Here is a 21,202-nt window from a genome sequence, read left to right as displayed (position 1 = left end):
GAGCCACCCAGGTGCCCTTAAAGCTTTTATTTTGGTCATCTCTACTCCCAGCGTGGGGCTTGAACTCATGACCCAGAGATCAAGAGTCACACAGTCTACCGACTGAGCCAGCCAGGCACCCCTAAACATACATTTGCTATTAAACTCAGCAATTCATTTACCCAAAAGAAATGAAAACATTTGTCTACACAACAACTTGTGCAGGAATGTTCATCACAGTTTTATTCATCATGGCCAAGATTCAGAAACAGCGCAAAATGTCCATCAACTGGTAAGCGGTCCACAGACTCTGATACACGCATACAGTGGAATTACAGCTCAGCAACACGGAGGAATATATACTCATACATGTGACAACATGCGTGAAGCTCAAAACCTTTATTTGGAGCGCAGCCAGACACAAATGCATACAAAAGTAGGGAATTATATCGAACTCTAAAAAAAAAGCAAATGCGACCTATTGTGGCAGATGGCAGGTCAGCGGTCACCTGGGGCTGCACGGGGGGGGGTACCAATTACAAACGGGCACGAGGGAGCTTTTGGAGTGATGCGAACGTTCTACTTTGATTGTGGTGCTTGTTTCATGGGCATATGCATCTGTCAAAACTCCTCAAATACATACTTTTTTTTTTAGAGGTGGGGGCTGGGGAGGGACAGAGGGAGAGGGAGAGAGAGAGAATCCCAACAGGCTCCAGTGCGGAGTCTGATGTGGGGCTCGATCTCACAACCCTGAGATCATGACCTGGGCTGAAATCAAGAGTCGGACGCTTAGCTGGCTGAGCCACCCGGGTGCCCCAAGATTTTATTTTTAAGTAATCTCTACACCCAACATGGGTCTCAAACTCAAAGCCCCGAGATCAAGAGTCACATGCCCTACCAATGGAGCCAGCCAGGCGCCCCCAGAAATGTTTTTCTGACCACCATCCTGAAACCAGGGGAAGCTCCCTAGAATGCACACACTTGATAATCTGTATTTTCTCTCACTGCAATTCCCTGAGTTTGCGGTTGTTTTGATTGGTTTCCTGTTAGTTAACTGCCTCTAGACGGGGCGCACCAGCAGGTCCCGATCCCACCTCTCTGGCTCACCACAGATTGCTAAGCACCTGGCACCAAGCCTGCATGCAGTAGGGGCTTAATAAGCACTCATTAAACAAATGAATGCAGGAACTAGGGAATGCAGAGGGTCAGGACCCTCGGCAGGAAGCAAAGGAGAGAGCAACAGCTGGATCTGGGCCCCCACCATACGTACAGAGCTACAGCTCTGTGGACAGGATGACTTCTGGGCCCGTCCACTCGGGGCCCTGGCTCTGCCTAGGGAAGTTGAGTTTGTGCAATTCCTTGGAGATCTCCAGGAAGGTCTTGCCTTTGGTCTCGGGGAGGAAGAAGCCAGTATAGATGGCCGCACAGACACAGACACCGAGGAAAGGCACATAGAGAAAGTGGGACAAGCCCTCCTGTGGGTGGAAAGAGACACAGAGACCTGGTGTGGCCCTGTTCAGCCACCAGACAGAAGGCCTCATGACAGGTGGTGATGAGGGATTTGTCCCCCCTGGTTCAGATGAGTCCCAACCCCTCCAGCCTCAGGCTCCCTGGATGGAGACCTCCCGCTGGGGCTCTCCCGCTGACAGAGGTAAAACCTAAGGCCAGGGCCCCAGTGTTTGGGGGAGGAAGGGCAGGCCTACCTGGAGGAAGGGAAACCCCAGCCCAACCAGAAAGAGCAAGGTCCACACGAGCGCCCCGGCGACCATATAGGCAGCAGGCCGGGTCTTCTGGTCAAACAGCTCCGTGACCAGGATCCCCGTCACTCCGGCTAGAAGGAGGAGAGGGGACAGGGGGCTGCCAGCCAGGGCTCCCTGCCCAGCCTTCCCCCCACCTGTCCATGACATGGGAATGGGGAACCCTCGTCCTCTCCTCCAGCCATTCCCTCCCAGAAGCCTCAGTACAGGTAGGCTGGGGGGAGGGGCATGTGGGTGATAACTTCATTCACATCCACCCATCACGCACGCAGACTTTCGAGTTCCTTCTGCAAAGCCCGAAGCCCTGGCTTCCTTGGGCCCACTCACCAGGGCCAATGCCAAAGCTGAGGACAAAGGCAAAGATGCAGGACATGGCCAGGTAGGGCATCCAGGGGAAGGAGCTCTGCAGTAAAGGGGCAGAGGGTGTGAAGTGAGGTGGAGATCAGGGTGTCCCAGGTTGCAACCCTCACTCCAGCCCAGGTACCTGCAGGCATAGTGCTGCTGTGAAGACAGTTCCCCAGCAGGCCATCAGGCAGTACCCCCCTATCAGCAGCACGCGGCGGCCCACCCGCTCGATCAGCACACACTGCAAAGAAAAGGAGCCCTGGTCACTGACACCCCGCCCCGCGCTGGAAGCATGCTTTTCTTGGTTTGAAGCTGTTGGGGGGGCGCAGTTAGGAACAGTTGATTGCTTCAGGAGATTAAGACATTATTAATTTTTTTTAAGACTTTATTTATTTAGGGGCGCCTGGGTGGCACAGAGGTTAAGCGTCTGCCTTCGGCTCAGGGCATGATCCCGGCGTTCTGGGATCGAGCCCCACATCAGGCTCCTCCGCTGGGAGCCCTTCTTCCTCTCCCACTCCCCCTGCTTGTGTTCCCTCTCTTGCTGGCTGTCTCTATCTCTGTCGAATAAATAAAAAATTAAAAAAAAAAAAGACTTTATTTATTTGAGAGAGAGTGACTGAGCGAGAGAGCATGAGCAGCGGGGAGGGGCAGAGAAGAGAGAGAAGCAGATTCCCCGCTAAGCAGGGAGCCCGACACGGGGCTCAATCCCAGGACCCCGAAATCACCACGCGATCGGAAGGCAGAAGCTCAACCGACTGAACCACCCAGGCGCCCCTATTAATTTTTTAAGTATTAATTTGGTCACTCCACTTCATTCAGTTTCCTCATCTCAAAATGGTGTTTTAAGTGCACGGCCAGCAGTTGGTGCTTAATAAATGCTGGCTAAGTCGCCCCATTTGGGCACAGTGACCTGGAGTGGAAAAGGGCTCAAGGTAGAGGACTTAAGTCCTCCGAGTGTCAGCCCCCCACGCCTCCCCTTCCCCGCAGGGCTGGTGGAGGGTCAGCCCGAGCCCACGACAAACTCACACTGAGGCAGGCCGCAAGCAGCTCGCAGCTCCCAGTCCCCAAGACGGCATACTGGACCTTCCCCTTGGGGATCCCCGCCTCCCGGAACACCGAGGAGGCATACGCGTACACCTGGAGAGGAGGGGCAGAGGGGCGGGCTGCCGGCGGGCTGCGGTCTGCAGCATCCCGGCCCGGCGTGGGGGACGAGGGGGGCCTCACCGAGTCGTTCCCGCAGAGCTCCAAGGCACTGCCCAGCACCACGAGGCTCGTCACCTGTCTCCGCAGGCCTCGATCCTGGAACAGCTCCCACGGGCGCCGCGCGCGCTGGCCCTGGCAGGCGGCGCGCTCCTCCTCCAGCTCCGCCAGCTCCCCCACCACGTTCGCCGTGCCCCGCAGCCGCTGCAGGGCTGGGGCGGGGGTAGAGGGCGCTGAGCCCTGGTCCCCCAGAGTGAGCTCCCACCTCGAACTCCGTTCACCCTCTCTCTGGGTCCCCCTGATCAGATGGGGATGCTCTTCCCCTGTCCCTGTCATTTCAGGGCATCACGGACCAAACAAGGCTTTAGGAGCTCGGGTTCTGCGGATATATCAGACTGGACACAATTGCGGCAGATTGCCGTCATCCAACGTCCCCAGTTCTCCACCCTTCCCTGTACCCAGGCCCTCTGCTGGGTGATTTTTGCAGCGGTCCCCACCAAACGGGCAAGCATGTATCCTGCCCCTCGGCATTGGGCTGTGCCATGTGACTTGCTCTGGCCAATAGGATGAGGCTGTAGGGAGGGTATGCAAATTCCAGCCCAAGCCTTAAGAGATCTTGCTCATTTCTTCTGCTCTTCTACCATCATCATAAAAAGGTGTGTCGGGGCTAGCCCACGGGTCCCAGGAAGAGCAGAGATGCCCAGCTGGGACCCTCCTAAATTAGACAATGCCCAGCAGACCTCTATGAGCGCCCAAGACCAGTAAAGCCACCAGCCAGGCGCAGCCTACATCAGCCAACCCCACGGAACTCACAGGGGCTCGAACTAAGTGATTGCTTCTTTAGTTTGCCACTGAGATACGATTATTAGGCAGCCACAGAAAACTGAAGAATTAATTAATGGGTACCAGGACTGGATGCTACCATTCTGGGACCTGTAATCTATGATACTGATTCCAATAACAGGCAGAGATGGTGAGGAGGCTGGAAGAATAGAAGCCTGGGTATGCCGGGCAGTATTGAGGAAGAAAGAAAACAGACCTTATCAACTCCCATACTCAAGGGAAGAGATCCTTATGTGGTGAAAACATGAACTGGTTGCTTTTAGCTAAGTATTCTAAGCTTACTCTAAACAAAACATGATGGGTGCCTAGGTGGCTCAGTCGGTTAAGTGTCTGCCTTTGGCTCAGGTCATGATCCCACGGTCCTGGGATCGAGTCCTGCATCAGGCTCCCTGCTCAGTGGGAAGCCTGCTTCTCCCTGCAGCTCCCCCTGCTTGTGCTCTCTCTCTGTTTGTCTTACTTATTTATAAATAAATCTTAAAAAAGAGGGAGAAAAAGAAAAACATGAGTTCAAAAAGACCTTCAGAGGGAACAAGATTTAATTAAATTTAACTTATTCTGGAACTCACTAGGTTGGTTTAATAAAAAAACAAAAACAAAAAGTAAATGTGTTTCTCATCTCTAGTACCTCCAGTTACCAAAAAGAGTTCCACGTTGAGTTATGGCCTGAAAGCAAAGATCAAATCCAAGCCCTGCCAGTGAGCCATGGACTCAGGGTAACAATCAAACTAAGGGTGTGGCTGAATGCCAGTGCCTCATAGACCCTCATGGCTGGAAAAGGGGCATTTGGGGGGGCTTAAGGGTGTTGGCCCCAGCAGCCTGACATGCCCCAAATTCCAGTCATTCGGTTTTAAGAGGGAAGCATGTTTCAAAAAGACTGTGGGTGTGGCTTTTTGGCACATCGATCAAATACATAGAAAAATCACATTGTTTTTGAGAAAATTCTGTTGACAAAAGGTCTGCCAGCCTGGATGAAAAGGGACCAAGACAATTTGAACTGTAAAGACTTCTGTGCCCCAACTTTCTATGAGTACATTTACAATGTCCTCTTCAGAAGCTATCAAGGAAGAGTATCTCAGAGGACAGAAGCCGGAACCTGGGAAAACCACGGCCTGGGAGCCCCTCCCAGGAGGCAGAGCTAGGACGTGATCACAGAACATTCCCTACCGGAAAAGCAAGGAGATCTGGCAGCGTTTTCCCAGGAGCACCTTAGCATTAAGGACCAGTGACTGTTTTCTGCTCCCTTTGAAGTGAGGATTAGTTCTGGTTACACTGTCCTACTTTCACCATTGTGTGTTGAGGTGTTGAGTTCAGAGGGGCAGAAGACTTGTGTTTTTATCTCCTAGGTCTCTGGATCAAGAGAAGGCACATAGAGACTTGATGTGATCTTTAGATCCTGGACAGGAAGACTGATGCCATGATCAGATGAGACTGCAGGGTCCCAGATGACGCTGAGCGTGTTTTGCACAGGGGAGGGATATCAGGAATAGCTGTGGCCACAATGATAGGCTGAGAAGGTGCAGGAGTAGGCCCTGGTCCTCACCTTTCTCTAAATCCATGCCCCTGGTCATGTGAGAGGATATGCCATTGACTTGCCCATCCCTTGATTTTGGGTTCAGTGACCTCACTGATGGGCTGTTCACCGGCACGGGGAGCACAGGTTTGCAAAATGGTCCTGCAGCTGGATTTGCTTTCTTGGGCCCCTGCGGTCGCTGTGATAAGAACATCCCCGGGCTAGCCCGTTGGGACCAGAGTGAGAGAAGAGGCATGTGCGGCAGAACTGAATGGCTCTGGCCCAGACCAGCCTGGACTGGCTCCCCGGGGATTCCCAGACACCGTGAGCCACCCAGCTGAGATCAGCGGTTATACAGCCAGCCCAGCAAGTGGATGAGTAGACGACACAATGATGGAGTGTGTTAAGCCGGCGATTTTGGTATTGTTCTTGGGTATCATTATCACGACCACAGCTACTGAATCAGCCCATCAGCAGCCAGTGACAGGGTTTCATCTTGCGTATGTGCTAAGGGGAGGGCTCTTCATTGGCACCATCCTGCAGTGCCCAGAGGTCAGGGGCCAGTTCTGCTCTATCCCGCTGCCTTGGCACTTAGGACAGCCCCTTGGTAAAGAGTTTTGGGGTTGGTTTTTTTTTTTTAGAGATTTTATTTATTTATGTGAGAGAGGGAGTATGAGTGGGGGGAGGGGCAGAGGGAGAGGGAGAGAGAGAAGCAGACTCCTTGCTGAGTGCAGAGCCGGACCCGGGCTCAATCCCAGGACCCTCAGATCATGACAAGGCAGACATTTAACCAACTGAGCCACCCAGGCGCCCCGATAAAGAGTTTTGAAGAGATGGATGGATGGCACAAAAGTGAGGGAGAGCTTTTCCCTGATAAATGAAACCTAAGAAATGAGGATTCACATGCTCTGGACAGATGTGCCTCTGGGTCAAGGGTGGTCTGGGGACTCATGGTCAGGGACTCACCTGCCAGGCAGGCCTCAGTGTCTCCACGGTCAATGAGGAGGTAGCGTGGGCTCTCAGGGAGCAGAGGGAGGGAGGCAAGCTGGAGCACCCCAGGCACCAGGCAGCTGGCCAGCAGCAGGGGCCAGGCCCCTGGGTCACCCAGGAGCTCCCTGGGGAGGCAGAGGAGAGGCCAGAGCAGGTGCTTCCTTGCCAGAGCCCTGCCCACTAGCCCCCTACTCCCCTGACCTCCCCACCCCCCCCACCCCTGGGGTCCCCTGCCTGCCCGCCCTCCTGAGGGCAGAGGACATGTATTGCTCTCCGCTTCTTTCTAACCAGTCGTGGGTCTGGCCACCAAGATCCCTCCCATCCCAGGTACGGTCCCAAGATAAAGCAGGGCCATGGCCCCACCCTATCTATAGCAACTCCTCTTCCAGGGCTCCAGGCTCTGCCCTCCCCTCTCTTTTCTGAGATGACCAGAACACGCTCCCCTTTAAAAGCCCAAACGTTCACCCTCTCTCTTGTTAAGGACTGTTCTTTGCTCCCTGATCTAGAGAGAAGGGAAAATGGTGATTCACACTGATGGATGGTTGAGTAATACCCGTTTTGGGCATTGGCCAGATGGGTGCAGACAGGATTTCAATACAAAGAAGGTTTCTTAAGTCAAAGAAGCGACACCGTAACACACGTCATGGACAGAGGAGAAATTGAGGTGAAGGGCTTTTTCTGGCACCCCTCAAACCACTCAGGGCACATGGAGACAGGGTGCTTACCTGAGTCCGACCACCTGACCTATCACGATCCCCAGGGCGGCAAAGATGGCTGGGGTCATGGCCACGGCTCCTCGGAGCTCCTTGGGGGCACTTTCCCCCAGGTACATGGTCTGGACATTCATGCTCAAGCCTAGATGTGTGCATAGCCACTAAGTTTCAGAGTACTTTCTTTCCCAGGAATAGATAACTAATATGGACATAGACACCCGCCTGTATAAACATAGCCAGACAAGAGCGGATCTGCTGATGGGTCTCCCTAAAAGCCCAGGTAGATGTGCTCCCTCACATGACAAACCCCAGAAAGTGCGGAGCCCCTAATAGGCTACTCTGCGCTGTAGGGAAGATCTGAGAACTCACCCTTGATGCCTTTGTACCTTGGCTGCCAGGAAGCTCCTGGCTTAGAGTGTGGCTCAAATACGGGACCTCTGTTAGCATAGGCTTGGGGATGTCTGTATTCACACCCCTGTACAACTTTTTCCTGTTTCTATATCCACTTGAAGCGTCTAGTTCTATGAGCCTTTTGAGATAAACCATCTTGCAAAATAATCATTTTGCAAAAGAAGAGGTGGGCCTGAGTGGAAAACGTGAAGGAAGAGAATGCACGAATGCATGAAAGAAAGAGAACATGTGAGTGCATAAATGGAATACGTGAATGAGTAGGAAGAGAGGCGGGATGAGCTGTCCTCCCGCCATACCTGCACTGACGCCCATGAGCAGCCTGCCCAGCACGAGCATCTCGAAGGAGCCTGCTCTGCGGCTGAAGCCAAACAGGATCGCCGCGGCCACCACGAAGACGTTATTCACCAGGAGGGACTTCTTCCTGGGGGGGAAGGGGAACGCAGGCAAGAGAGGCTCAGGTTCACTCTGGGGGGGACTCTCCCTGGGGACCCCTCTTTGCAGCTCCAGCCAGCCCCAATCAGACCTGCGTGTGCGCATGTGTGAGCTGTGTCAAGGAGTCTAAGCTACACAGACGGAAGTGACCGCTGGCTACGTGCCTAGGACCACCCATGGCACGCCTTGAAGCCATACTCCCACGCCCCTCTCCCAACATCCCCAAGTTACTCTCCTCTCTGCCCGCACCACAGCTTGAGATGACAACGTTGGTATTTTATGCTTCATCTGAAGAGAATGCTTTGCTGCTTTCCTCCCACTCCTTTGTAAGATGAGGGGCCTAATACCTCATTTCTCAGACTCAATAAAACCGTAGAGAAGAGCAGGGGCTTTCAGGGTAAGGGAGATGCACTGAAAGCCAAGTACAGTCCCCATACATTTTCTTCCGTGTATTGTAGAGTCACTTCTCAGAACTTTCTGGCTGGCTGGGTGGCCCATGCCTAGTTCAGCGGGACAGACTGCAGTCCAGGGAGTGGCCACTAGAAACGTCAGCTGCTCCACCATGATGACGCATCAGCTCTGGGTTCCTGATACTGGGCACAGAAGTGCTGTCAGACAGGTAGTGGGAGAGCTCATGGACCGACAGGGAAACCGGATGCTAGAGGCCAGTACTCTGCCCAAAGGCAGCGGCACATTGGCGAGAGGATACGAACTAAAGCGTAGATCCCCTGTGTCTAGAGAATGGAGACTGGCATAGATCATAGCAAACTTGGTCCAGCGGTAACTCCAATTGCAAACCAGATATGGTTTCCTCGATGTTGTAAATTAATAAAGTACTTCAGTTGTGGGGTCTTTATTTGGTAAATGCATTTTGCTCCATTTCCATACACAGACAACACCGGAAACGCTTAGCTTTCACCTGGCAGGGGCAGTAATACACTTTACTGACCCACCCAAGGCTAGAGCGGCTCTCCAGCTCGGGGCCGCAGTCCTTCCGCAGGGCATCCTGCCAGCCCGCTTCTGTGATGACTTTCTGCTGAAAGGGCAGGGAGACCGGGCACCGGGAGAGCACACCGGAGGCCTTGTAAGGCACACGTGTGACAAAGAGAGGAAACTTCACACTGAGGAGGCCGCCCCATCAGTGAAGTTCCTGAGCCTTGTCAGCCTATTTCCTCTGAAGTGCGTGAAAAATCACTGCCCTCCCTCGAAGAGTGATGGTCAAATCTTAGAGAGCATCTTCCATTTTGGAGAGAAACCCACGCTCTGGCACACACCAGGTGATCTGAAAACCTGGCAGCTTCGAGGCAAGCTGAGCATAGAGTATTGTCCACTGGGTCCACTCTAAGTGGACCTAGGAGAGCCCATCATGCTCCAAGTGACGGTGGCAGCTGTCTAAAAGGAGAATCACAACGCAAGACCTAGAGTTTTGGAGCAAAGCCACTTTACTTCAGTGAATTACCATCCTCTTAATTAGAAATAACCCTGGCCTTGTCGGTAGTCCCCACACCAGACTGTAGGACCCCTGGTGGCCGTGTATCCATATGACACTCCTATGTTAAGGTGGGGTGTGCCTGGTAGCACTTGGTCACTATTTCAGTGATGCCCCATGTGGGCCCCAAAGGTTCTCATGAGCAACGTACTCATGTCAGCATGCCTACTTGACCATACTGCCACCCTTCTCCCAGGGCACACCAGGGGTGGGAGCTAATTCCTTCTCTTTTGCAGGAAAAGCCTTAATTTGTTTGGGAATGTGCCCCTACCCCTTAAGGTTCAGGTAAGAGCTCGATCATCCAACCCAGACATGGTGATCCCGTTCCCTATGCTTGTGACCCGGTGCTGGGCAATGAGACATGGCACCTTTTTTGAAAAGTTTTTTTTTCTTTCTTTCTGATATAAAGCATCAGCCAGGAAGAAATCCCCCTTCTGCTAGATAATGTTGCCTCTGAGTGAGGCACTATCGTAGGCTTCCGGCTGACAAGACAAGGCTCTGAGTGTCTCCCTCAGGGAGAGGTGAATACATACGCTGGTGCATATGATGGGATGCTTGAGGGATGTTAGAAGGGGCACGTGTAGAGCTGAATACATGGGAGAAACGCGTCTACACGTGCAGGGTGGCTAGCAAAGGGGTGGACTGTGGGAGCCATGTGCTTTTTCCGCCCAGCACTGCTTCACAGGTGTAAACGTGTGACCCACGGGGGGTCAATACCGATCCGTCTTCCCGGATTCTGAATCGTGAATGAAGACATCGGAGCTAGAATGCAGTGGGAGCTAATGCACCGTAAAGGCACCCTCCCCGGGAGGACGGTCCAACGCTGGGGCTGTCGAGATCCTCAGCACCGCCTTGGAGCCTGCCCTTCGTCAGACCTGGCTTCTGAGTATTTCCTTTCATTCTATGAGCTGCTCCACGATCTTTCCGGTTATTACAATTTTTGATCAAGTCAGTCCAAGCCTGTCTTTCTCTCTCTCCCTCTTCTTTTAAGTAGACTTTTTATTTTTTATTATATTTTTTATTTTTAAAGTAGGCTCCACACCATGTGGAGCCCAATGTGTGGCTTGAACTTACGACCCTGAGATCAAGACCTGAGCTGAGACCAAGAGTCAGATGCTTAACCAACTGAACCACCCACATGCCCCGTAAGAAGACTTTTTAAAAAATTGTATTTAAGGGGCGCCTGGGTGGCACAGCGGTTAAGCGTCTGCCTTCGGCTCAGGGCGTGATCCCGGCGTTATGGGATCAAGCCCCACATCAGGCTCCTCCGCTATGAGCCTGCTTCTTCCTCTCCCACTCCCCCTGCTTGTGTTCCCTCTCTCGCTGGCTGTCTCTCTCTGTCGAATAAAAAAATTTAAAAAATCTTAAAAAAAATTGTATTTAAGTTAAGCTCCCTGCCCAACCTGGCACTCAAACTCACAACCCTAAGATCAAGAGTCCCATGCTCCAGTGACTGAGCCAGCCAGGTGCATTCACTCATTCATTCATTCATTCATTCATTCATTCAGTATGAGCCTGTCTCTCTTATTTGCACACCAAGAACTCCATCAGTTGGATTCAGAGAGGGAAATGAGGCCTGAAGAGGAAATACTAGTTTACGGCCCAATAGCACTTGCTGGCGGACATGGAACTGGAGACCAGGAGTCCTCCCTCCCTCAGAGCACAAGCCTCCTCCCTCTACCAAATCCGCTTAGAAATATGACTCTTGTGATGAAACTGCTGGTAGGGTAGAAGGCTGGGGGCGTGCAGAGCTGGCCTGGGCCTGGGCCTACAGGGCCTCTTCCTTCTCCCACCTTCCTCAGCCTACAGACTGGGGCGCCTCTCATTAAGGGGCATCGGGGCACCCGCAGAGTACTTACCTTCCCAGCATGACGGCCAGGGGCCCGGCAAGCAGTGCTCCAAAGAGGCCCCCCAGGGGGTACAGAGACACAATGAGGGACCACACAAACAGAACTAGGTGATCGGGCAGTGGCTGGCCGGTACGCACCCACCATGTCTCATTGATGAATTCCTGAATGTGCTGTGGACAGAGAAGCCAGTCAGCCTCCCAGGGACAGGCCCGACAGGCTAGGCCTCCTCCCCCACAGGGCTCTGCCTCTGCAGAGCGGGCGCCAGGGCTGCTGAGCAATACTGCTCCCCAAAAAAAGGAATAAAAAAAAAAGACTGCTCCCCAGCTGTGGGGCAGGAACAGAGTCACTGAGCTCAACTGTGTGAGGGCACCGGGCAGGGGTCCTTCACATACAGTGTCTCCCAGAGCCCAGTGCTGGCCGGTCTCTGTTTGCCCTTCAGTGTCCATGATCACCCCCCCTGGACCCCCACTTTTGCCCCAAGAATCCTCCTGCATGGCTCACATCAGTGTGACCCCTGCTAACTGGCTTTCTGTAGGACTTGGCCAATGGTGAGCACCATCAGGACATGAGAGAGAGGTGGGGGGGTTGTTTGTTTCCGGGTCCCCTCAGGCTGGGGGTCACCTCAGGCTGGTTGTGACACTCAACCAAACATCACCGCTCCTCTCAAGGGGTCCTATGCCACACGGCTCTTTCCTTCCAGTGTTGGTAACTGTTCCTTCCACATGTCCCTTTGGGGGTAGGGGCAGTAATGACTCCGGCATTACTAAGCTCTCCCTGGTCTGGCGCGTTCTCGCTGCCACACTCAATCTGTAAATTGTCCCTTGTGGCGTCCAAACCGACCTGACTTATCTGGACTGTGCCACCTGGTTCCCTGGGACCCTGACTTTAACAGCCCTTAGAAGTGTTCTGTTAGATACACATCAGTCTGTTCACTGTTTAAACTGGGGACTAGGCCCAGAGAGGTGAAAGGACTTGCTCACGGCCTCAGCCAGAGGTCAGGGCTGTAGCGGGTGGTCAGGACACCCCAGGCCCCCACCCCCAGAGCTGCAGTTCTAGGTAAGTGAACAGAGGCCATGGGGTTAGGAATGACTGTACTCGGGGAAGACCCAGAAACACTTCATTGTCCGACTGGTCTCAGGCCTCCCAACGGGATGTGAGGGAGGACATGAGGACAGAGGTGGGTTTAGGGGTTGGGCCAGCTCTCCTCTGCTCAGGCCAGCTCAGGGTAATGGCTGTCAGCCTGGTGCCTGCCAGGTCCCTCTGGGGGAAGCACCATTTAGGGGAGCTGGGACCAGGCCCAGCCTCTCCTGCCCTTGGGTGGAAATCCATTTGGGGGATAGGAGGAGCCTTTGAGGCCAAGAAGGTCCCTTGGGCCAGCTCGGCGCCAGGTGCTGGGGGCACAAGGATGACTCAGACACTGAGAATAGACCAGCAGGAGGATAAGTGGGCCCCACACAACCAACATGCAATCGGAGTGGGGACAGCCTGCACGGAGGGCCAGGAGGGCGGGGTGACTTCCAGCCGGGGTCGGGGCGGGAGGCTGTCGAAGGAAGGCTTCAGGACGGCGATGGGGTTTGGGGGTCCTTAGGGGGTTCTGCAGGTGCAGCGGAGAGGGCTTCCCAAGCACAAGAGGCTTAGAGAGAGGGCTGTGTGCATTTGGGGAGCTGCATTTAACTTGCTTTGCTAGTGGGGTTCTGGGAATGAAGGTGGGATACAGGTGGACAGGTTCTGATCTAAGGAGGCCTTGAACTTCCGGTGGATGAGTCTGCTCTTATCCCTGTAGGCACCGGGGACCCACAGAGCGTTTCTGGACAGGGGAGTGGCTTGGTCAGGCTTGCGAGGCTGAAGGCAGGGAGGTCAGCAAGGAGGCTAAGCCGGGGATCCAGGCAGGAGAGACGGGGCCTGAACTGGAGTCGTGGCAGAGACACGGGGAGAAATGGCTAGCTAGAGGTAGTTAGGAAGGGCTCAGTGTTTGGGGGCAGGGGGCGGAATCAAGGCTGACCCCCAGTGAACTGGGCAGACAGTACAGTTATCTGCTGACATCAGGGACCCAGGAGGACATGCAGGTTCAAGGGAGGATGTAGATCTGGGTTTGAACCTGGACCTGCAGGACCTGTGCGCCAGCTCAGTGAAGGTGCACGCAGGGGCGGAAGCACCACCAGGTGGATGCTGGCCTGAGCCCCACAGCGGGCATGTTAGCCCTCACCCTGCCCCCACTGGGATGGTGACGGTGGGCACAGAAAATACATACCAAAGTCGGGGCATTGATGATGGAGAGATTGTAGCCAAATTGAAAAGTCCCACCAATGCCAGCCGCACAGATGGTCAGGAGCAGGACTCTGCCCTGAATCTGAGAAGAGAGGAGAGGACACAGAGTGACCTTTTTTTTTTTTTTATAAAGATTTTATTTATTTATTTGACAGAGAGAGAGAGAGACAGCAAGAGAGGGAACACAAGCAGGGGCAGAGGGAGAAGAAGCAGGCTTCCTGTCGAGCAGGGAGCCCGATGCGGAGCTCGATCCCAGGACGCTGGGATCCATGACCTGAGCTGAAGGCAGATGCTTAACAACTGAGCCACCCAGGCGCCCCACAGAGTGACCTTTAACAGCCTCCGCCTCCCTCCCAGGGCTGGAACCTACCGATCACAGCACTGCAATCTAGGGGAGCCAGGCAGTGATGTTTCCACTTGGCAAATGAGGCAGCTGACACATAGAGGACAGGGGTTACCTAGGTCACACGGTCGGCGGGTAGCAGGGGAACCCCAGACTCCCGCTCTGAGTGCGGGACCCCGCTGCCCCCTCCCGCTCCTCCCCCATCAGCATTTTCCCCGAAACAGACAACAGCTCTCTGGCCCTCTGTGCCAGGCTGTCCCTTGGCATGGCTGCCCGCTGAGGTTCCGGAGCACATGCTCTGAGCAGGGACCCCAGGAGAGTGAAGCTGTGCCCCTGGCAGGACTGGAGCCACCCAGCCCCAGTGGCTTGCCCCAGCACAACATTCTCCAACAGACTGGCTGCGCCAGCCTGTTCCCAGTAAGGCTAACGGAAGGGACCGCATGAACCTCTATGTGTGGGGACTTGTGGGGCACATGAGGCAGCAGAGTGGCCGCAGCTGGCGGCCGTGCTTGGGTCCCCATGCCAGCTCTACCCCTACTCACTTGTCCCCTCTGAGTCACTCGGACCTGGTAATGGTCATGCCTACTTCCAGGTGATGGGGGGGGTGGGCAGCCAAGGTACACATGTGTGGTACACACTTGGTACAACACAGAACAGTTTTCACCCTCGTGCAACGGCCTTAGAGATGGAGGGAGAACGCTCTAGAGCTCAGCCCTCTGAGGTCCCGTCTCCTTAGGTCAGTATATTTTTTAGGGATTCTCAATTTCATTAGTATTTTTCCTCTTCTAATGACAAAATAACATGCTTGTTAAAATGTTCAAAAATTCAGTATACACCGAAAGTTCTCCACTGACCCAAGGGCACAGCATTGAACTGCTCCTCTCGCATACTCCCTAGGCGTGCACAAAGTTGGTGACCATGCAAAAACCAAACCATTGATCTTTTCCTAGTAAATCACACCGCCTTCTCGTTCTAGCAAATCATTCTGCAGATCTGAAGTCCTACAAGTCCATTTATGACTTTTTTAAGTATTTACATACGAGTTTCATGGTGGAAGGATGTTTGGCTAAAGATTTTCAGAAGAATTTCCAGAACCTGAGGACTATTTATTCATTTTATCCAACACCCAGTGCCCGTCCCAGCTAGGAACTGTGCTAGCGGCAGACAGCTGGGCGAAAAACTGATGTGCATTCTCCATTTGGTGAGATACTGTGCTGGCAGTGGGGAGGCTGAGGAAGAGGCTCTGGAGGACAGGAGCTTGCCAAGGACCTTGCCACAGGTCTAGGGACAGGTCCATCAGAGGACCTGCCCACAGTTCCCGTAAGGCCTAAGTAACTTCCCTCTGGAAGCCAGAAGAGGAAGCCAGGTGAGGACCCAGGACTCTGGTCTTACTGGAGTCACGTTAAAGCTCCATGTGGGCTGTGTGGAGGTGAGCTTTCCACTAAGATAGAGGATCTGCAGGAAGCACCAAGAGAGGGGCGCCTGGGTGGCTCTGTCGGTTCGGCTCAGGTCATGACCCCAGAGTCCTGCGATCGAGCCCCTGTTCAGCGGGGCACCCACTTCTCCCTCTCCCTCTGCCTGCCACGCCCCCTGCTTGTGCTCTTTCTCTCCCTCCCTCTGTCAAATAAATAAAATCTTAAAAAAAAAAAAAAAAGAAAAGAAAAAGAAAAAAGGAAGCAGCAAGAGGTGACTGGCTCATTTGGAAGGACATGTGACTCTTGATCTCAGAATCACGGGTTTGAGTCCCATGTTGAGTGTAGAGATTAGTAAAATAAATAAACAAACAAACAAACTAAAAAAAGAGAGAGAGAGAGACACAGAGCCTGATGACAATTGAGCCCACGGGGCAGGAGATGCTGGCAGGTCCCCAAGATAGCAGGAAATCTTTTTTAAAGATTTATTTATTTATTTATTTATTTATTTGAGAGAAAGAGAACGAGCGGGAGGGGCAGAGGGAGAGGGAGAGAGAAGCTCAACCCGATTCCATGCTGAGTGTGAGCTCCACACAGGGCTTGATCTCAGTGCTCTGAGATCAGAACTCGAGCCAAAACCAAGAGTTGGAAGCTTACTGCACCACCCAGGCGCCCCAGGAAATTATTTGATTCACTGAGATCATGCATGGAGATTGCCTAGTCCTGTGCCTGATCATGAAAAGCATTACAACATTAGCTATGACTGTGGTTATCAACTCGGCGAACAAATATTTCTTGCCTCCCTACTGTGGACAATAAACCAACTGTTCTAGGCGCTTCCAATAGAACCAGTGGAACAGGAGACAAAATCTGTGACCTCACAGAGCTTTCCTTCCAACGTGGGGGAGCGAGGGGCAGGGAAGACGGGCAATAACAACATGAACAAGGAAAATGTACAGTATGTCAGCTGGTGTGATGGAGACAAAGCAGGGAAGGCTGCGAGGGAGTGTCTGGAGAGGGTGGTCAGGGAATAGGCCCTGTGAAGGTGACATCTGCACAAGGACTTGAAAGACATGGGGGAATGTGCCATGCAGGTATTTGCAGAAAATCAGTGCAGGCTGGCAGAGGAGTGGGAGGACTGGGGGTACGGGGGAGGGGGAAGGGGCACCCAAAGATGGGTGGTGGGTGGCGTGGACGTTCTCTTCTGGCTGCCCCCACTTCTCTGTGAAGCAGGGCTCAGAGGGAGCGTGGAGGAGGAAATGAAGGTTGGGGAGTGAGGCGAGGGTGGGGAACAGTGGCAGGAGGAGGCGAGGCGACCAGGACCGCAGTGCCCAAGGGCTGCTGCCTCTCCGGGAGTGTCCGACCCGCCAGAGGACTCCAGAACAGCGCAGGCAGCGCCAGGGTTCCTGCAGACACGTGGCCCCATGCAACCTTGCACTGGCCCCCAGGCCATCCCTGCACACGACCTCCTGCTTCTGTCCCTCTGAGCCCAGCACCTAACTCCACTGGACAAACAAGCGCCAGGTATTTTTATACACTGACACCTCCGTTCAGCCTTCCAGAGTGACTGCGCCCATGCATTCATGCCAGTCTGCAATCCCTCGTCGGAAACGCCTGGGCCGGGCGCGTTTCGGAATTCAGACCTTTCCCGATCGCAGGAGGGCATCGAGCACGTACACATTTCTCCAGCATTCGCTGCGACACCGGGTTTGTGATACACAACTGCCGCTGCCGATGCCGCGCAAGTGCAAGCTCACGCGCGCCGTGAGGAGGGAGGCGCCGTCATCGCGGCAGGACCCTAGCCACCAACGGGGAGGCGCATGCGCAGCGGGCGTTGTAGCAGCGCTTGCCCTCTTAGAGGCAGAGGCGGATGCGCAAGCGCAGTGGGTGTTGAGGGCGGCCTGGTGAGCAAAAGGCTCGCGGAAAGAGTACCTATGGGCGGAGCGCGAGCCCGGGACGTCGGCGCAGGCGCACAGGGCGCTTAAGGGCTGTGAGGCGCTTACGCCGTCGCCTGGGAACCAGGCCCAAAGGGCCGTTACTGTTCATCCTCCATCTCGCCCTTTCCGTAGCTTTGAGGCTGAAAAGCCACACACTCCTTGGTCGGCCGAGCCTCTGCAAACCGGCAGGGGACTCTGGTCCGAGGTCACCACGGCCAATCCCGTGCAGTCGCCCCGGGAAGTCCCAGCGAGCTCCAGATTCACCCGAAACCCTGCCCTGGCCTCTCGTCCTCTTTCCCGCTGCCGTCCCCGGTGTGATGCCGGGTCCCAACCTCGTTCCCCCTCGGACCTCCGCCGCTGCCCCTCCCGGCCCCTCTCCCCCCCCTTCCTTTTACCCCCATCAGGCCCTCCCCCGACCACCACCAGGGCGCGGCAGCCCCAGTCCCGGGGAGGCCCCTGTCCCCACCAACGTCCCCCCCCAATCCAGGTGTCCCCACCCCTGACCCAGTGGAAGGGCAGAATTAGGAGGGACTGAAGAGCAGACCCACCAGTCTCTGGAGCGCTTTCATCTCAGTCCTGGCAGAGCCAGTGATTTGGGTGCAGAGAGGAGAACCGGTTTGGGGTTGATGGCATGAGAGGCTGGCCCCTGGAGGTGAGGAACCACAGCGTCCACTAGGCCTGGTTAATCTTTTATTTCTCAGGGCTTCTCAGACCCTGCATGGAATCCAGGACGTGGATAAAGGCCAAACTGAAACCAGACTTGCCAAAGACGCTCTTTGCAGTCATAGAAACATACCCGAAAATGGCCTTAGGAAGCCCTTCAAGCAAAGACTGTAATAGGACATACACCAGAATGGAGACTGCAGTATCTCTTTTGCTCTTGCCTGGTTTTTGATTTTTGCTGCCCTGAACTTTTTTAAAAAATAATATATTTTTAAATATTTTTAGAAAGAGAGTGAGCTCGCAGGAGTGGGAAGGGACAGAGAGAGAGAGAGAGAATCCCAAGCAGGCTTCTCTCTCAGCGCCCAGCCCAACTGGGGGCACCATCACTAGACCCTGAGATCATGACCTGAGCCAAAATCAAGAGTCGGTTGTGTAACTGACTGAGCCACCCAGGAATCCCTGCTGCTCTGAACTTTTAAAAACTTCTACAAACAGAGCCCCGTGGGTGGCTCAGTTAGTTGGGCCTCTGCCTTTGGCTCAGGGCATGATCCCTGAGTCCTGGATGGAGTCCCGCCTCCAGCTCCTTGCTCAGAGGGGAACCTGCTTCTCCCTCTGCCTGCTCTGCCTGCTGCTCCCCCTGCTTGTGCTCTCTCTCTCTCTCTCTCTGACAAAAATCTTTTTAAAAAACGATTTTCTCAGAACACCTGCGTTTTTAAGGAAAAATACAGTAAGATAGTAGCAATTGCTAATTGCATGAGTTCTCTGCACCTGTTGAGATGATCATATGGGCTCTACTTTACTGTTTATGAGCTCAGTTACATCAATAGAGTTTCTAAGGGTAATTAATCCTTGAATTCTTGGGATAAACACAACTTGCTCATAGTGTTGTAACTGTTGCTATTAACATATTGTTGGTTTCGGTTGCTAATACTTTATTTAAATAGATTCCTTTCCTTCCAAAAAACAAAGGCAAAAACAAAAAACATCTCCCCCCCCTGCAAATAGCTGTCAGTCAGCTAGGGCTTATGGATATTTTGAGGTGGGTCGCCTAATAGACCTCTTTGTATTCAGCAAGTGGGTATGTGGTCACTGTGTGCCCTTCTACCTCAGGTGTCCATTGCTCAAGTTGGTTGCCTAAAAGTGGCCTCTACAATAAATAAGGATAAAACATACAGGTTTCTTATGAGGATTTAGCATCATTAAAAATCAAAATCTAGTGGCACCTGGCTGGCTCAGTGTTAGAGCATGCAACTCTTGATCTCAGTGTCATGAGTTCAAGCCCCATGTTGGGTGTGGAGCCTACTTTAAAAATAGTAATAATAAAATTATAACATTAAAAATCTTGGGGCGGCTCAGTCCGTTAAGCATCTGCCTTCGCTCAGGTCATGATCCCAGAGCCCTGGGATCAAGTCACATTGGGCTCCCTGCTCTGTGGGGAGCCTGCTTCTCCCTCTCCCTCTGCCTGCTGCTCTGCCTACTTGTATTCTCTCTCTCTGTCTGTCAAATAAATAAAATCTATCTTAGGGACGCCTGGGTGGCTCAGTCAGTTAAGTGCCTACCTTTGGCTTAGGTCATGATCTCAGGGTCCTGGGATCGAGTCTGCATCAGTCTCCTTGCTCAGCGGGGAGCCTGCCCTTCCCCCTGCTTGTGCACCGCCTTCCTCTCTCTGTCAAATAAATAAAATCGTTTAAAAAATGAACATAAATAAAAGTCTATGTTAAAAGATACCATGAAAAGCTGAGACTATAAGCTACCACGTCAGAGAAGCTGTCCAAAAAAGTATTAGCATTCGGGATATATAAAGAAATCCTACATATCAATAAAAACAAGAAAATGGGCAAAATCTGTGAACAGAGAATTTATAGAACAGAAAGCAGAAGTGGCCAAAAAACACCGAAAAGATGGTCGCCTGCATCAGCAATCAGGAAATGCAAACTGGATCCACAACAGAGTGTTGGTGTCATACTCAACAGACTGGCAGCTTCAGTCGGCCAATACCAAGGTCACAAGGATCAGCTGGAGTGGTCACTGCTGATGACCATGTAGGTGGTGCAATGACGCCAGAGAGCAATTTGGGCAGATCTAGAAAATGGGAGTTGCAAATACCTGGCAACCCAGCCAATTCCAGCAGTTCCACTCCTGGGTCTGCCTGAAAAGAGGAACTCTTACTCCCATGCTCAAGAATTTACTGTTCACAAAATTGGACAGCCACATGCAAAAGAACGAAACTGGACCATTTCCTTACACCATACACAAAAATAGACTCGACATGGATGAAAGACCTCACTGTGAGACAGGAATCCGTCAAAATCCTAGGAGAACACAGGCGGCAACCTCTTTGACCTCGGCCGCAGCAACTTCTTCCTAGACACGTCGCCAAAGGTAAGGGAAGCAAGGGCAAAAATGAACTATTGGGATTTCATCAAGATAAAAAGCTTTTGCACAGCAAAGGAAACAGTCAATAAAACCAAAAGACAACCGAGAGAATGGGAGAAGATATTTGCAAACGACATACCAGATAAAGGGCTAGTGTCCAAAATCTATAAAGAACTTATCAAACTCAACACCCAAAGAACAAATAATCCAATCAAGAAATGGGCGGAAGACATGAGCAGACACTTCTGCAAAGAAGACATCCATATGGCCAACAGTCACATGAAAAAGTGCTCCGTATCACCCGACATCAGGGAAATACAAATCAAAACCACAATGAGATACCACCTCACACCAGTGAACGGCTAACATTAACAAGTCAGGAAATGACAGATGTTGGTGAGGTTGTGGAGAAGGCGAGCCCTCCTACACTGTTGGTGGGAATGCAAGCTGGTGCAGCCACTCTGGAAAACAGTATGGAGGTCCCTTAAAAAGTTGAAAATAGAGCTACCCTACGACCCAGCAATTGCACTACTGGGTATTTACCCCAAAGATACAAACATAGTGATCCGAAGGGGCACCTGCACACCAAGGTTTCTAGCAGCAATGCCCACAATAGCCAAACTATGGAAGGAGCCTAGATGTACATCGACATGGATAAAGAGGATGTGATATATATATATATAT

At 52.9% G+C, this 21,202-nt stretch overlaps 1 protein-coding gene across 6 annotated transcripts; it reads right to left on the bottom strand.

Annotated features, from left to right (window-relative positions):
• Positions 1 to 782: 782 nt before the first annotated feature.
• SLC2A11 (solute carrier family 2 member 11) lies at positions 783 to 19,891 on the bottom strand. 6 transcript variants are annotated; one of them, XM_019805772.2, is made up of 13 exons: positions 19,702 to 19,743; positions 18,028 to 18,193; positions 13,771 to 13,869; positions 11,529 to 11,689; positions 8,045 to 8,169; positions 7,350 to 7,479; positions 6,601 to 6,749; positions 3,306 to 3,493; positions 3,108 to 3,218; positions 2,221 to 2,322; positions 2,064 to 2,139; positions 1,683 to 1,810; positions 783 to 1,454 (listed from the first exon to the last, which is right to left on the bottom strand). In XM_019805772.2, exons 2-13 carry the CDS (start codon positions 18,046 to 18,048, stop codon positions 1,254 to 1,256), a joined length of 1,491 nt encoding a protein of 496 aa, XP_019661331.2. In that variant the 5' UTR covers positions 18,049 to 18,193; positions 19,702 to 19,743; the 3' UTR covers positions 783 to 1,253. The 6 variants fall into 6 exon arrangements, with proteins under 6 accessions (XP_019661331.2, XP_034498691.1, XP_034498690.1 ...); XM_034642800.1 differs by lacking the exons at positions 18,028 to 18,193; positions 19,702 to 19,743 and adding an exon at positions 19,871 to 19,891; XM_034642799.1 differs by lacking the exons at positions 18,028 to 18,193; positions 19,702 to 19,743 and adding an exon at positions 17,220 to 17,340.
• Between the last annotated feature and the right edge of the window lie 1,311 nt (positions 19,892 to 21,202).

This window comes from Ailuropoda melanoleuca, chromosome 14 (assembly GCF_002007445.2).
Source record: "Ailuropoda melanoleuca isolate Jingjing chromosome 14, ASM200744v2, whole genome shotgun sequence".
Classification (NCBI taxonomy): Eukaryota; Metazoa; Chordata; class Mammalia; order Carnivora; family Ursidae; genus Ailuropoda; species Ailuropoda melanoleuca.
Note: the sequence above shows the minus strand (reverse complement) of the source record. Positions and strands in the feature narration are given on the sequence as shown.

Coding starts and splice junctions, on each gene's coding strand:
- SLC2A11 (XM_019805772.2), bottom strand. CDS start 18,048: ATGAAAGCGCTCCAGAGACTG. Junction 13,870..18,027: donor TGAAAGCGCTCCAGAGACTG/GTGGGTCTGCTC, acceptor CTCTCTTCTCAG/ATTCAGGGCAGAGTCCTGCT. Junction 2,323..3,107: donor TGCTTGCGGCCTGCCTCAGT/GTGAGTTTGTCG, acceptor TTTTCTTTGCAG/TGTGTGCTGATCGAGCGGGT.